Source organism: Hyperoodon ampullatus (assembly GCF_949752795.1).
Source record: "Hyperoodon ampullatus genome assembly, chromosome: 6".
NCBI lineage: Eukaryota > Metazoa > Chordata > Mammalia > Artiodactyla > Ziphiidae > Hyperoodon > Hyperoodon ampullatus.
Window position 1 is genome coordinate 12161000 of NC_136919.1, and position 14697 is coordinate 12175696.

At 36.8% G+C, this 14697-nt stretch overlaps 1 protein-coding gene across 3 annotated transcripts in view; it reads left to right on the forward strand.

Moving 5' to 3' along the window:
- The window catches only part of STRBP (spermatid perinuclear RNA binding protein), a gene marked incomplete at its 3' end in the record, with an annotated part of 64997 nt that overhangs the window by 6876 nt on the left and 43424 nt on the right, over nt 1–14697 (forward strand). For all 3 annotated transcript variants that reach the window (XM_079706063.1, XM_079706064.1, XM_079706062.1), the window contains exons 3-8: nt 2753–2897; nt 10727–10818; nt 11355–11450; nt 12588–12699; nt 13373–13470; nt 13669–13780. In XM_079706063.1, the coding sequence (XP_079562189.1) occupies nt 2753–2897; nt 10727–10818; nt 11355–11450; nt 12588–12699; nt 13373–13470; nt 13669–13780 (655 nt within the window). The remainder of the gene's footprint in view (nt 1–2752; nt 2898–10726; nt 10819–11354; nt 11451–12587; nt 12700–13372; nt 13471–13668; nt 13781–14697) is intronic.

The following is a 14697-nucleotide window of genomic DNA, read 5'->3' on the forward strand; positions in this document are numbered from 1 at the left end:
GAGCTTCAGTTGCATTAATAGAACTTTCTCTGTGTAGATCACAACTGTGTGAACTCTGCATTTTCTCTCCTGAGTGAGGGTCTTTATTTCTGGGCACCACAGTTTTAAAATGTTCTTGTCAAGTTAGCAGGTGTTCAAGGGAGGGACCCAGGAGAGAGTGTGGGCTGTGTAAACTGTTTCAAAGTTGAAGAGAGGAGGGCTTTTTAGCCTAGAGAAGCCGAAAAAAGACACAAATATCTTTAGATCTTTGAAGAGCTTCTTGGAAAAGGTAAAAGTGGCCTGAACTCTTAAGACCAGTGGTGGACATTATAAGAAACAGCAGAAACTAACACAGCATTGTGAAGCAATTATACTCCAATTAAGATGTATTAAAATAAGTTTTTTTTTTTAAAACTGCTGGAAAAAAAAAAAGAAAACATATTTGAATTTAACATAGCCAATAGAGTTATCTGGCAGTGAAACCAGCTGCTTTATGTGATGGTTAGATCCATGACCATAGGTGTTTGGGTAAAGGTACCCAAATAAAATGGGGATGTAATTGTACACCCATTTTATATTAAATTGTGTACATGTACACACATATATACACCCACATATGTACACATAAGCACATAGTTTTATTACTAATAATATTTCAGAAAATCATTTTAAATGTGATTTTTACCTTTAAAAATCACTACCTCCCCCTTGTTTTCTTGGTGTTTATTTGGAAAACCAGTCTCTGATATGATATGATCTTACTTTCTTGTGAATTAAAAATCTTTTTCTTGAGCACTTATTATAGCAAAACTTTCAGTTATCAAAGTACCTTAATTAATTGGGGTTGTACCATACCTTTTCTCTACATACTCTTTTCTAGGGTGATTTTAGTACTTCCTTGAGCAAGGGAGAAGGATGACCAAAACCAGAATCACTTAGAATTAGTCTAGCCCAAAACTCATACCATATGTTTATTACTTTGGATGTGTCTTATGGTGATCTGCATGTATAATTTTTTAAAGACATATACATGATATATTTTATATTTTTTATTTATTTTATTTTTTATAATATTTATAATATTTATTTTTTATTTTATTTTTATTTTTTAAAATTTTATCATTTAAAATATTTTATCTATCTATCTATCTGGCTGTGTCGGGTCTTAGTTGTGGTGTGCAGGCTCTTCATTGTGTCACTTGGGCTTCTCTCTAGTTGTGGCGCATGGGCTCAGTAGTTGCAGCACGTTGGCTCTCTAGTTGTGGCACGTGGGCTCAGTAGTTGTGGTGTGCGGACTCTCTAGTTGTGGCGTGCAGGCTCTAGAGCGTGCAGGCTTAGTTGTCCCACGGTATGTGGGATCTTAGTTCCCCGACCAGGGATCGAACCCGCGTCCCCTGCATTGGAAGGTGGATTCTTAATCACTGGACCATTGAAATTTAGTTTCAATTTCAAACTAAATAGAAAAATTTAGTTTGCTTTTTCTCTGAGACACCTTTAATGCTCTTATAGTGGTAAAATGAATGTGAGCAGTTTTCTGCTTTTTCTCTATATTCTAGTTTTGGTTTTTCTAGCCACTGTGTGGCTTTTCCCTTCCTTGGTTTCCTCTGTTCAAAATTAAGGTAATGAATTTTCTATTTTCTGTCTTTTTTGGGATGTTTAATGGTAAATGCTGTTTTTATATAAATGGCTTTGAGTTCCTTCAGTGCTCAGTGATGAGCAGAGACCCAGGAGTGTTTCCATTCAGCTATTTATGTCAGATAATAGATACTAAATTTCACCACCAAGAACGGCCCTGCACAACTTATTAAACTATTAACTTTAATGATACGTTAAATATAACTTAATATATGATTCTAATTGGTGATTATTTTTTGTATGTGTATAATTGTATGTTAAAAGAAGCAATGTACATTTCCCTGTGGATGTCAGATGACTTGCCCTGAAGAAGGTCTCACTTGAATGATCTCTGAGACCTGTTGTTAGGAAGTTAGTTACTTGTTTATATTAGCTTTTTTGCTGATGAGTGACTGTGCAGAAATCCTTTTTCATTCAATCTTACTTGATTTTCTTTAAAAATCTACATAATCTTATATAAAAACCTATCTAATCTTATAAGTTCTTAGCAAGTAGGAGTTCCTGTTTACGCTGTCCTATCAAAAAGTTACTGGTTTAGAGCAGCGGTCCCCAACCTTTTTGGCACCAAGGACCTGTTTTGTGGAAGACAGTTTTTCCATGGGGGTGCATGGTGGGGAATGGTTTAGGCAGTAATGTGAGCGATGCGGGGAGCAGATGAAGCTTCCCTTGCTTGCCCGCCGCTTACCTCCTGCTGTACGGCCTGGTTCTTAACAGGCCACGGACTGGTACAGAGGAACAATTATAGAATAATAAACTGCTGGGAATGCTCTCTCAACTGGGGGTTTATTATTCTATAATTGTCCTCTGTAATAATTTCAAGAACAATAATTTACCTTTTCTCATATAATGATGCTTTTGGTAACTTTCAAATATTAGAAAGAATGGTTTTAAATGTTGTTTAATAACTGTATAGATGATTGACATTGTGGTTGCTATTTGAGGGATGGAGAAAGAGCATTTGCTGGTAAGTTGCGAGGAGAGAAAAATGTTACCTCTACACTAAAGAACTAGTTAAAGACTATTTGCTCTTTTAGCACAGTAATACTACTCGTTAATAACATTTAAAAACTAAGGGGCAATCATTCATTTTTTGAAATTTTAATTAATTGGGTATTTTTGAAATCTCTGTGACTTTCAGAAACTCACAGAAGAGAAATATCAAGTGGAACAATGTGTAGATGAGGCATCTATTATAATTCGGAATACAAAAGAACCCACGCTAACTTTGAAGGTGATACTTACTTCCCCTCTAATTAGGGACGAATTGGAGAAGAAGGACGGAGGTACACATGTGTATATATATATATATATATAGATAGATGTATATATATAAATATATATTTGTTTTGTTCACATAAGCACTCTCTTGAATGCTATGTTAATTATGTTTTATGGATTTAAGAAATACCTGTCTTCATTTGTTTTACTCCACTTATAGTATTTTAAGCAACTTTATTTGCACAATCACTGTATTTTGCAAAAATGTTTATATTGGAAATATAAGATACGTTAATTCAAAAACCTGTGCTTATCATGTTGGTCTTAAATCCACTTTAATTTTTATACTGTTTTGGTGTTCTGTTTTACTTTGTCTAGTATTGCAGTGCTATTGGTATCAGCCAACCTATTCTGTGTGGCTTGGTTATTAGGTCTGATTTTAGGGTTAAATGTGGTTCAAAACAGTATTATTTTCAAATTTACTCACTTATTGTGTCAAGTTACTCATTTGCACATCGCTCTTGACTTCTAATAACTATATAACCTTTTAAGAATTATGCTTTGTCTAATTGCCTAAGTATAAATGTTTTATAATGTAAGATATAAATTGGGGGACTGATTTTTTTTTAAATAAATAATCTTTAGTAAATTTCTTTTCTAGGAGGTTTGTGATCCTGTTAACATTTAAAATTTTATATATGTGGGAATCATGCTTTAAACTAACTTTCTTCTGAAGTTAAAAAGAATTTCTGCATGGCAATGCCATCATATAAAAGAGTGATAAATCTCTTCAGTTTTGAGAAGTAATGATGGAGCTGGGTTTCTTTTTTGATATTTTTATCCTTTCACAGTAGCTTGTTACTGCCTCTCAGTCCTGTCCCTAGAAACTTGCCATGTGATATTTCCCGTGTGTCAGACCTTTGACCAACTGGCCCCTCCCTATCATGACAATTTAGAGGCAATGTGGCCTAACTGGACCAACGGGGGGGATGACTCCCTGTTGCTGTTTTTTCATCACTAGACATTCAGCAAGTTCCATTGCTTACTCCCCTACCTGAAATACCAGTGCAGCAAGAAGTATTGGTCAGTGTCTTAATTTATTTCAAGTTGATGATAAAGGAAGAAAAAGACACATTTACCAGAGATGTTAGAATTTCGAGTTTTGGCAGACGTGACTCAGGATTTCTTAAAGTAAAAGTGATAGACTCCTTTTGTAAAAAGTCTTCTGGGGTAACTAAAATCAGCTATACCATACCCGACGGATATAAACTAGACACATTTATGAGTCATAGTTTAAAATTAAAATGCATCCAGTCTATAATTAGGTTTATGCCTGTACTTTTTTTTTTTTGGCTGCATATAGTATCTCTAACACCTCTGAAGAACCAATCTTAAATGGCTTAATTTCTTTAACAGCTTTACAGTTCACCATTAACTGTAGAACTATAAAATGATTTCTGAAGTATCAAGATAATTCTGTTAATTCTGGTAAGCTGTGTTCTCTTGACCCTCTAGTGTAAAACTAACCATTTCTAAGTATAGTTATAATTATAGATATTATTAAAAATTCTTTGAGTATAGAGAGATGAAAGAAGATTGAAGTTGCCAAAGGCTAGATTTGTCTAGATTTGAAATTGCCGAAGACTAGATAATGTTTGCTTGTAGCAGTAGACATCCCTTCCATTACTTTAAAAGTATTGAGAATATCAGGCTTCTTTTTCCCCATGGCTTTGTGCACTTACATGGGATTTTATCAGTTTTCAGTGATGCCCTTAAGCTTAGTCTGTTGCCTTTATAACTTTATGTTCAGAGAACCTGAAAACAGATTCTTAGAATATTGCACCCTTACTAGAAGACTAGTTATTACAGAATGGAATTTGTAGGAGAGTAGGAGAGTTATAGTCTCTATTCAAGGGGTTTGGGTTACTAAAGGATCCCAAGACCTCTTTATAATATGAATCTCATCAGGTGATGTTAGCGTAATTGTGTGGGATCAGGTAAGATGGAAGAATCAGCTTGGATCTAATGTTTTACACGTTACTTCCTCTCCTTTTAAATGGCAGAAAGATTTGCTTTGCCGTTTTCCTTAACCTCACTGCCCTGTTGACTCACTTGTTATCTCTTATAATTTGCTCATTTTGTCTAATTTGGACTTTGTCAAAGTTTTGGGTTTTTTTAAATTTATTTTTGGCTGCGTTGGGTTTTTGTTGCTGCGCGTGGGCTTTCTTTAGTTGTGGCAAGTGGGGGCTACTCTTCATTGCGGTGCGCGGGCTTCTCATTGCAGTGGCTTCTCTTGTTGCAGAGCACAGTCTCTAGGCGCACGGGCTTCAGCAGTTGCAGCACGCGGGCTCAGTAGTTGCAGCACATGGGCTCAGTAGTTGCAGCACGCAGGCTCTAGGGTGTGCGGGATTCGGTAGTGGTGGCTCGCGGGCTCTAGAGCGCAGGCTCAGTAGTTGTGGCACGGGCTTAGTAGCTCCCCAGCATGTGGGATTTTCCTGGACCAGGGATCGAACCCGTGTCCCCTGCATTGGCAGGCAGATTCTTAACCACTGCGCCACCGGGGAAGTCCCTGTCAGAGGTTTTTTTTTTTTTTTTTTTTTTGCGGTACGCGGGCTTCTCACTGCTGTGGCCTCTCCCATTGCGGAGCACAGGCTCCGGACGCGCAGGCTCAGCGGCCATGGCTCACGGGCCTAGCCGCTCCGCGGCATGTGGGATCCTCGCAGACCGGGGCACGAACCCGCGTCCCCTGCATCGGCAGGCGGACTCGCAACCACTGCGCCACCAGGGAAGCCCTGTCAGAGGTTTTTGATCTGCACTAGCAGGTTTTTGTATTCCTGGGCAACTTTGAGGATCCAGTATAACTAAGCATGTGAGACCTGGGCTATACAATTCTGTAGGATTTGTTTGATCACACCAGATGGCTCCTCTCGCCTTGATGCAGTTCTCTTCAGCTGCATGGGGTGAAAGCACAAGATTCATTTGGGTTCCAGGAATTTCTAAGTTTAAGAGAGATCTCTTTAAAAAAATCTGCACTCATTTTCTTTCTCAGAGTTAAAAAAAATAGGCATTGTAACTTTTTGGGAGACATTTTCCTATAGAATTTCAATTTCTCCCCTCCAACAAAACAGACAGGCTGTTCACAATACATACCTTATGTCTTTCTCTTCCCTCTCTTCACTTGCCACATATTTGGGTAAAATGAAAAAAGGGAAAAAAAGTCTGAGAGCAGGCAGAACTGGAGGACTGGGGCAGGTGAAGAGCATCACACTTACCTCCTCAGGGTTGTCTCTGCAGAAGTGGATCTAACTGCTCGTTTCACATCACTGTTTAGATTTTCAGTGGCCAGAGTACATAGTGAATCTCTTTGGTATGGTTTACTGTTTCACAGGTCAGAGTTCTCCGGTGCCGTCAGTCTTTTTTCCATATTCTAACCCTTTACTTGAAGGCCCTGTAGAATAACCATTCCCCATAACCACATGCTTCCTGCTAAAGAAGGCAAGGGGGAAAAGCACAGGCCTTGGTGCCTGGCAGCCAAGTGTTTGATTCTTAACTCCATTAACTATTACTCTGTGACCTTGGACACGTTTCTTTATTTTAAAATGTGGATAGTGAATACTTTAGAAAGTTGTTTCATGAGAGAATTTATGTAATGTAACCTGTATGATACTCAGCACAAAGTGATTGCTTAGTAAATAGTAGTAGTTACTCAGCTTACTAAAAAATGTCACAGCACAAACTCATCTACTCAAAGTGCCTTGAGTTCACAGTGAGAATAATGTGTACATGATAGGTCTGAAGAAGTGAATGTAAACACAGTTAAACTCATAAATAGCCATTGAAGTGTAGTATTGGAATCAGTATACTGTATTTGCTGCAGTGCTAATAATGAGCTGTCTTACTATAAAGTTTATGATTCATTGAGACAGGTATCTTTTTCCCTACCTCTGTCCTTTATCCCTAGCACCTGGAGTGGTACCTGATACTTAGTAGGCAATCGAAAGAAAATCTGTTACATGCATTTTTGTAGCTAGCATATTATCTGATCAAATAGAACTGTCTGGTATGCAAGAAGCATTAACAGTGGACATCTCAGAATTCAAGTAATATATATTGAAGATTTAGCTTTGTTAAGATATTTTATAACTTACTGTGTTATTAGCACTTTCTCATATATGATTTATTTCAACCCTCACAACAGTTCTATGAGGTAGATAATTGTCCTGTTGTATAAATGAAGAAAGTCTCACATTTTACCCATCTCCTCTGACTCTTAAGTCCAGTTACTGTCTAGGATGATCATAGGAACATCTTAGCTGATTTAGTTATGCTGAGCATCACACAGTCTAAGCTTCTTTTGGTGCTTGTGATTTTAAACCAGAAGTATATTTGCTATGAGGCTGATAAATCCAGCTGCTTATTGTATTTACAGTGCAATTTGAAACCAGGTGGATAGGGAAACTACAGAGGCACTTGTGGCTAAGGCTAAGATAAACCGCAGCCCTCAGTATGAAGGTAGATTCTCAGGGATCCACAGAGAAGTTGCCCAAGAGTCCCTTTTCCGTATTGGTGCCAGTGTGAACTTCTGATGCTTTTTTGGCAGAAGTTCGCTAGCATGAGTCCTGCTAGGTGGAAGACCAGTCCAGAGATCACAACTAGGATTTATAACAATGCTGCAGGCTTTATTTTCCTGCCTTCCCCAGCTGCTAGACCTACATTATCCAGTGCAAACCTGTAGCCCTATCTTTCCAGTGGCCCACTGCCTACTGAGGCAATGAAGAAAAGTGATATCTAGTGATGTTTCTACCATAAATTAGGAGAACAGTGCTCTGTTTTACCTTAGTGCTACATTTACCTGTTCACATGATTATGGCCTGAGATTTCACATGGGCAGTGACTTGAAGCATAATGTCTGCTCTCCGCAAAGCCTCAAGGAATTGGGAGAAGGGACTGCCTGGGTATCTTCAGGCTACCCTGGAAATGCTGTCAGCGTGAACTCAGTAGCTCAGCTTCATTCAGCTTCATTCCAACTTTGAAATGTTAAGGAGGCCTTCGTGATAACCCAGCTTGGTTATTTTACCTTTGAAGAGCCCAGGTTCCAGGCACAAAAATCCTATTTAACACAGTCATGTTCTGGCTTTTCCCCACCCCATCTCCAGGCTAGTGTTTTTGTGAACGGACAGAGAGTTAGCTTGCATGTAAGGGATGGAGGGAAACTAACCAGCGTTTCCTGCCATACGGTGTGTTTCTGGTCACTGATCTAACCTCTAACCAAATAAATGAAGTTAGGCATGATAGACTTCTTTTCAGTGCTTCCATTGTTTAGAATGTTTTATGTACCTTCATGCCCTGATACCAGGTTACTGAGCAGTGAAGTTTTTAAAAAACTGTTTTCTTTGCTTTTGTTGCCATCCCCTATCTGTTTTACTGGTCACTGTAGGAAAAAATGAAATGGCTCACAGTTCCATTGTTTCTAAGTTAAAGACTCCAAGATGCCTTTTTATCAGAAAAGCTTTGCTTCCCCGCAAAATTGAAACACCTATGGTAAAGTTCACACAGAAATGTTAAACTTGAGGTTCTTCTTTGAGAAGTAGCAGTGTTTTTCCAGCAACAATTCTGTGATTGCCACATTAAGTATTTTTTTTTTAATGAATGAAAATATAAAAAACTGTATGTAATGAATTATATAAAGGAAATAGGCAAGCAGGTCTTATAAGTAGCACTGCAGTGCCATATAAATTTATATAGTTTTAAAATAAGAAACTTTGAAGAAGATAAAATGAGATAAATGATTACATCTCCTCTGCTGTTTCCCACCTCATGAATATTGAAACATTTTGGATCTTTTGACTTTTTGACTGTCAGAGCATGAAGAAAAGAAACATGCCCATTGTGATGGTGATATAAAAAGGAATCCGGTGGAAGTCTTCTGTTCACTGCCTGTCCCTTTTATCTCTTTTTAGTAGAATCTGCTGCCTCCAAATGTTGACTGTCTGTAGCAAGCAGATGTCAGTATTTTTATTTTTATTTTTTAATAAGAATTAATGGATATAATCTGACTTTGGGAATGAAAGAATTTGTCTAAATATTTTTGCCATTAAATAAAAATGTCTCTGAGGTGATGAGCAGATGTTAATTACAAGCTCTGTTCACTGGACAAAAGTATCAGAAAGTTCAAAAAGAGTTGTTTTGCCTTGTCTTTTCCTATCCAAACTTCCTCTGACTCACTCCCCTCTTCCATTGACCCTCCGCTTCCAAATACTCCTACTTGATACAATGATAGAATAAAACTTAGTTTAACTTAAATATTGAAGTCCTAAAAAATAAGCACGGTCCATACCTTTTCTTGGGATTACATTATTTAGCAGTCAGTCAACCTTTGTCATGTCTAACTTTTAAGAGATTCTAATGGTTCATTTACAGTAGTTTGTGCTACCTTGTACGTGACACGCTTTACACAGAAGCTTGTATTGACCACAGTTAAACATTTTCACATATAAACATGAAAATGAGTGAGTTGTATGCTTTGTGTCATTAAAAAGACATAATTAAGCAAGGCCAGGAACTAGATCACCTATGAAATAAGTACCCATAGTATGTTTGCTTATGTTTATAAATAAAAACATATTAACAGTTCTTTTTGAGGCTTTCCATTTTATGAGTAAAAAGGGGTGATGAAATGAGACCCTGTGTTTTGAATTTGTTGGCAGAGATTAATGTGAAACAATGCAAGTATCTGCTGTAGAGCTCGCCTGGTCAAAAAATAAGTGTGTAGCACTTCAGCCTTTACATGTTGCAGCCAATAAGGAAAGCCCACATAGACATACTGCTGAGTTTCTGACTATCATGATTATACCAGGAAGGAGTGTTGGTGGACTTGCTAAGAGAGTTCTTAAAAGAGGATGGTGAATATGACTTAATTAGATTAGTCAAAGACTTGTTCTCCAAGAAACATTTGTATGTTGTATGCATTTAAGTAATGCACCAAGTCTTCAAAAGTTAAAAAACCCACTTCCTAGTGGCTTAGAGGAAATAAATTTGGCTGTCTAAACGTGGATTTAGTATCTTGTGACATCTTCTCGAATATGGATATTTGTCACTAATCACACATTTGAGTTCTTAATTTTGCTGCTCTGGGCCATCTAATCCAACTTTGAAATGTTAAGGCAAGTCAAATAGTTGTACTTAGATAGTATTCTTTGCTGCTTTTTGAAAAAAAGCTATGTAAAACTTGAAGTGTATTTCAGTGTTTTTCATATTTGTAGTTTTAATAATTTTGGTTTAGAAAAGAAATAATTAGAAAACTCCAAGGTAACTGGCAGAGTTCTCATCAGTGGGGTAAAAAGTTTCTATTAATGGTTATCTTGTTGGATGAGCTTATTCAGTTGTGAAAAAATAAAATTGCCATGCTCAGTGTATTCTTAGTATATCTCAAATTGATGACCTAAGAGAGCCCTAATTTTCCTTAAGAATTGATTAGTGATTAAAATCCCTTCTGTAGTGAAAAATTGTTATTGCTAGTGGTCCCAGATTTCCACTCTTTGTCCCCTGCCAAAGGAAAAAGTGCTATGTACCTATTTTGTGCCCTGTGATGTTACATACATGCTTAATAAGATCCCAGATTGTATGTAGCAGTGGTCATTGATTTGTTTACTGAACGAATGCCTTTGTGCTCCTGTTGTACTTGTGTGCAGAATGGCTCTGTTGACTGTTTACTTAAGTAATCATAGTGCACATAATTTAAAAAGAAAACAACAAAGCCAAAACCTGAAATCTTCTGGGAGTCTTATTAGTTCACTCAAATGCTGCTCTTCTTTTTATTTTTATTGTTTGGTAATTTGACAGGAACCCCTTGGTCAAACTGTATCTGTCTCTCTTTATCCCATTTTCCCATTAGAAAAGGTTGCGATGAAAGATCCTCCGGACTTATTGGACAGGCAGAAATGCCTGAACGCCTTGGCGTCTCTTCGACATGCCAAATGGTTTCAGGTTGGCTCTTTGTTATTATCTTCTTGTTACCGTAGCCTTGTGCAGGTTTCATTGGGAACACCTGCCTCTTAATGGTTTCTGTGTAATATGTAAAACGGGGGTGCTCTCTGCCTCTTAGGGTTATTGTAGGAGCAAATGCTTTAATTTAGGTAAAGTGCCCAGTATAGCTTCTCCTGTAGTTAGTGATATTTAATTATCACATAATCCTTTTTGGCTTAGTACTCTGAATTTCAAATGATAGCTTATAAAATCCAAACATGAGGTGAGAAAAGCTAAAAGTTCAGACAGAGTTGCCTGGAAATGGGGTTGCCATGAGGCTATAAAAGTGACTTTAATAATATGCTTCCTTTACTTTGGAACCTGCCTTTCTAAACCATAATTTTACTACTCTTAAGAACTTGATTTTTTTGTTTACTTGACAACTTATGAATGACTAACTAATTAGTATTCATTTTAAAGAACCTGTCCGTGATCAGTGTCCTTAAAATGAAGGGTGGGTTTCAACAGGGATATTGGAACCATTTCGTTTGTTTTAGGCAAGGGCAAATGGATTAAAATCATGCGTAATTGTCCTCCGAATTCTGCGTGATTTGTGCAACAGAGTCCCCACATGGGCACCATTAAAAGGATGGGTAAGTACTTAAATATGATTAAAAGCAAATTCTGAAGCTATAGTTAGAGGAAATCCTGTAGAAAGTATATGTTACTGTAAAATGGCTATATTCTGAATTAGCTAAGATGTGCCTTATCTATTTTTGTTCTGGAAAAAAATTATGGATCTTTTTATATGAATTATTTTTTATGAATATAACTTGTCTCTTCTACTTGATCATATTCATACTATACAGACTGAGCTATTTTTTCTGACAAAAAGTTTCTATACCTGTTAAAAGTGAGTGTCTTCCTACACTTTACTCTTCGCTGATGGTTGACTATTATTCACCTACTGCCCAGGAAAGCCTACTTGACTGGCACATTTCTCTTTCAGTGCTACTTCCATTTAAAGTAAAAATTACCTGGTATACCAGTATAAGGCTCCCTTACCCTCTTTTTCTTTCTCTTTGAGTATAGACACTTAAAAATAAGTTCATATTAGTAATTGAAGTCAGGTGAATAATACACTTAACTGTAGTTTATAATGTGTATTGCCAAACTTACTTAATTTGGAAATTATTATGCTTGAACCAATTAAGACCCAATAAAGAACATTATAAAACAAATAAAGCTATAAAAGGGTCATTTAAAATTAATTTAGCAATTATTACTTTGATATTGGCATCGTGAGTTTTTAGCTTATTAAATATGGAGATTTGGTCCTTCTTTAATTCCAATTGTAATAGTTGGGGGCAGGATGTCTGAAATGAAGTCTTACTGTGGTTTGAGTGCTTCCTAGGTTAAGTGGGAGATAGGTGGGCTGGGTTTGAACACTGATTATTTATTGGCTATTACTAACCTATATGAAGGCTTGTTAAAACTTTGTTAAGTCAATTAGATGACTGCAGTTTCTTAAGTAATCCTTTCAGGGTAACTAAAAATAAAGTTTTGGTGACAAAATGTCTTCTGAATATATTATCTCAAAAATGGTTGATTTAAACACTCTGGCCGGGGTAAAAGTTGATAATCAAGTGGGAAAAGTTAATTGGGCCCTAAATGTTAAATGGACTTTAACCTTTTTGGCCTCCATTGTAGATAGAAATGTCAGCTCACATTTAACTGGAATCCTTTTAACACTTGGTGCATGTACTAATTTGTAATTTAATATCTTCTAGCCACTAGAGCTTATATGTGAAAAGTCTATAGGTACTTGTAATAGACCTTTGGGCGCTGGGGAGGCCTTGAGACGAGTAATGGAGTGTTTGGCATCTGGAATTCTACTTCCTGGTAAGGGTTTCAAACTCTGGAGGCAGAAGAATCAGAAAAATTTATTTTAGTTTAGTTTTCTATTATGTGCTAAGTTTGTCCTCTGCCCAGGGAAATGATGTGTAGGAGTTGTTTTGCTTGGATTTTTAGCAACTAGAATGCTTGAATGTTGGAGAAGTGCCATAAAACCCTCTCTCAGTAATTGTAATTTATGTTTCATATGTACTAACATAAAAGGTACTAATAAGATATTGTGTCTGCTATGAATTTGCTTCACCTAGAGCTTTGAATTTGAAAATGTTTATGTTGAGTTAAAATGTATGAAGTTCATTCTGTTTGCAGTCTGGTGATTAATTTGGAAAAATTAAATTTGGTCTTATTTTCCATATGTAATCCCTTTAAAGATTTGGGATGATTCATCATGCCATTTCTAAATTCTCAGAGTTAAAACCCAATTTTGACCTTAGATATACAAGTGACTTCTAGTAAAATAAGGACATTTATATGCTAACATACTGAAAATGAGTGTCCTTTTTACTCCATTTAAATTGAGCAGATTTTTAACCTCGTTCCTTAGTTTTTTTTTTTCTTTTTCTTTTTCTCTCCATTCTTTACTTTCTATTTTGTGTTGGTTTATTGAATTCTAAACTCAGTTCTGAATGATACTTGAGTTTTTCTTTTGCCTTTGCCAAAGGGGGTCCTGGTCTTCATGATCCTTGTGAGAGGGACCCAACAGATGCTCTGAGCTATATGACTATCCAACAAAAAGAAGATATTACCCACAGTGCACAGGTATGAGATGGGCCATATCACTGTGGTCTGTTAGAGGGATATCATGTAATTTATTTAAACACTTTATTCTTGCCTGCTGTTAGGGACTTTTGTCATCATAATAATAGTATTTGATGAATGTGTTTTTAGTTAGATGTTCTAAGGGATTTATGAATGAAACATTTGAAATTTGAATAAATACAATCTTTTGTTCTTTAGCATGCACTCAGACTATCAGCCTTTGGCCAGATTTATAAAGTGCTGGAAATGGACCCTCTTCCATCTAGTAAGCCTTTTCAGAAATATTCCTGGTCAGTTACTGATAAAGAAGGTGAGTGTGCAAGTTTTTTATTGGGGTTGGATGTGTGCAGTGATGGAGATGGCCATGGGATGCGTCTCTTGTTAGAGCTGAGAGAACTTAATTTTTAACCCAAGTCATATAAGAACTTAATTCTTAACCCAAGTCATATAAGAACGTTTATTGGTTTTCTTCCATCCCATTAATGACATCAGCTTGCTGTCATTTATTCTTATTAGTGACGAACTCATTTGGCTATGTTGATCATATTCCATTACTGCATAGACTTAGGGACAACACTTTGAGAACCGCTGGTCTGAGGCAAAGAGAAAAGTCGAGGAGGAGACGTTGTCACGATCACTCATCGGTTTGATGATCTTGTCATACTTGGAAGTGTTATGTAACCAAGAAAGAGAAAACAAAAACATAGAGGAGGAGAAAAGTGTATTGGAAAATTCAGGACTGTCTTCCATTTGTACTAGTCTGTGTGAACTCAGATTAGAGTTTCAGCAGAAAGAGTACAGGCGTTAGGGTCAGTGTGACCTGGTTCCAGTCATAGCCCCCCTGCTTACTAGCTTTAGCTCTTGAGCGATTAGTTCATCACTTTATGTACTGATATTATTCCAACTTTATTGGCTGTTGTCAGATTAAAATGCTCAATTTCAGTGCCTGGAAACAGTAGATACTCAAATGCAAATCCACTTACTCTTCTCATTATGCCACAAAAAACATTCCTCCCTCCCTCCCTTCCTTCATTCATCTCTATTTATACTAGAAGGTGGGATGTTTAACACCATATTTTCACCTGGGATAACCCACCTACCACAAATGATATTATTCTAATAATTTTTATATGACAAAAATAGTGCAATGGCCCAATCTATTTATTTAAACACTGGAATTCCAGTGGGTCTAAAGACTTTTCATGGAGTCCACCAGATCAAAATTAT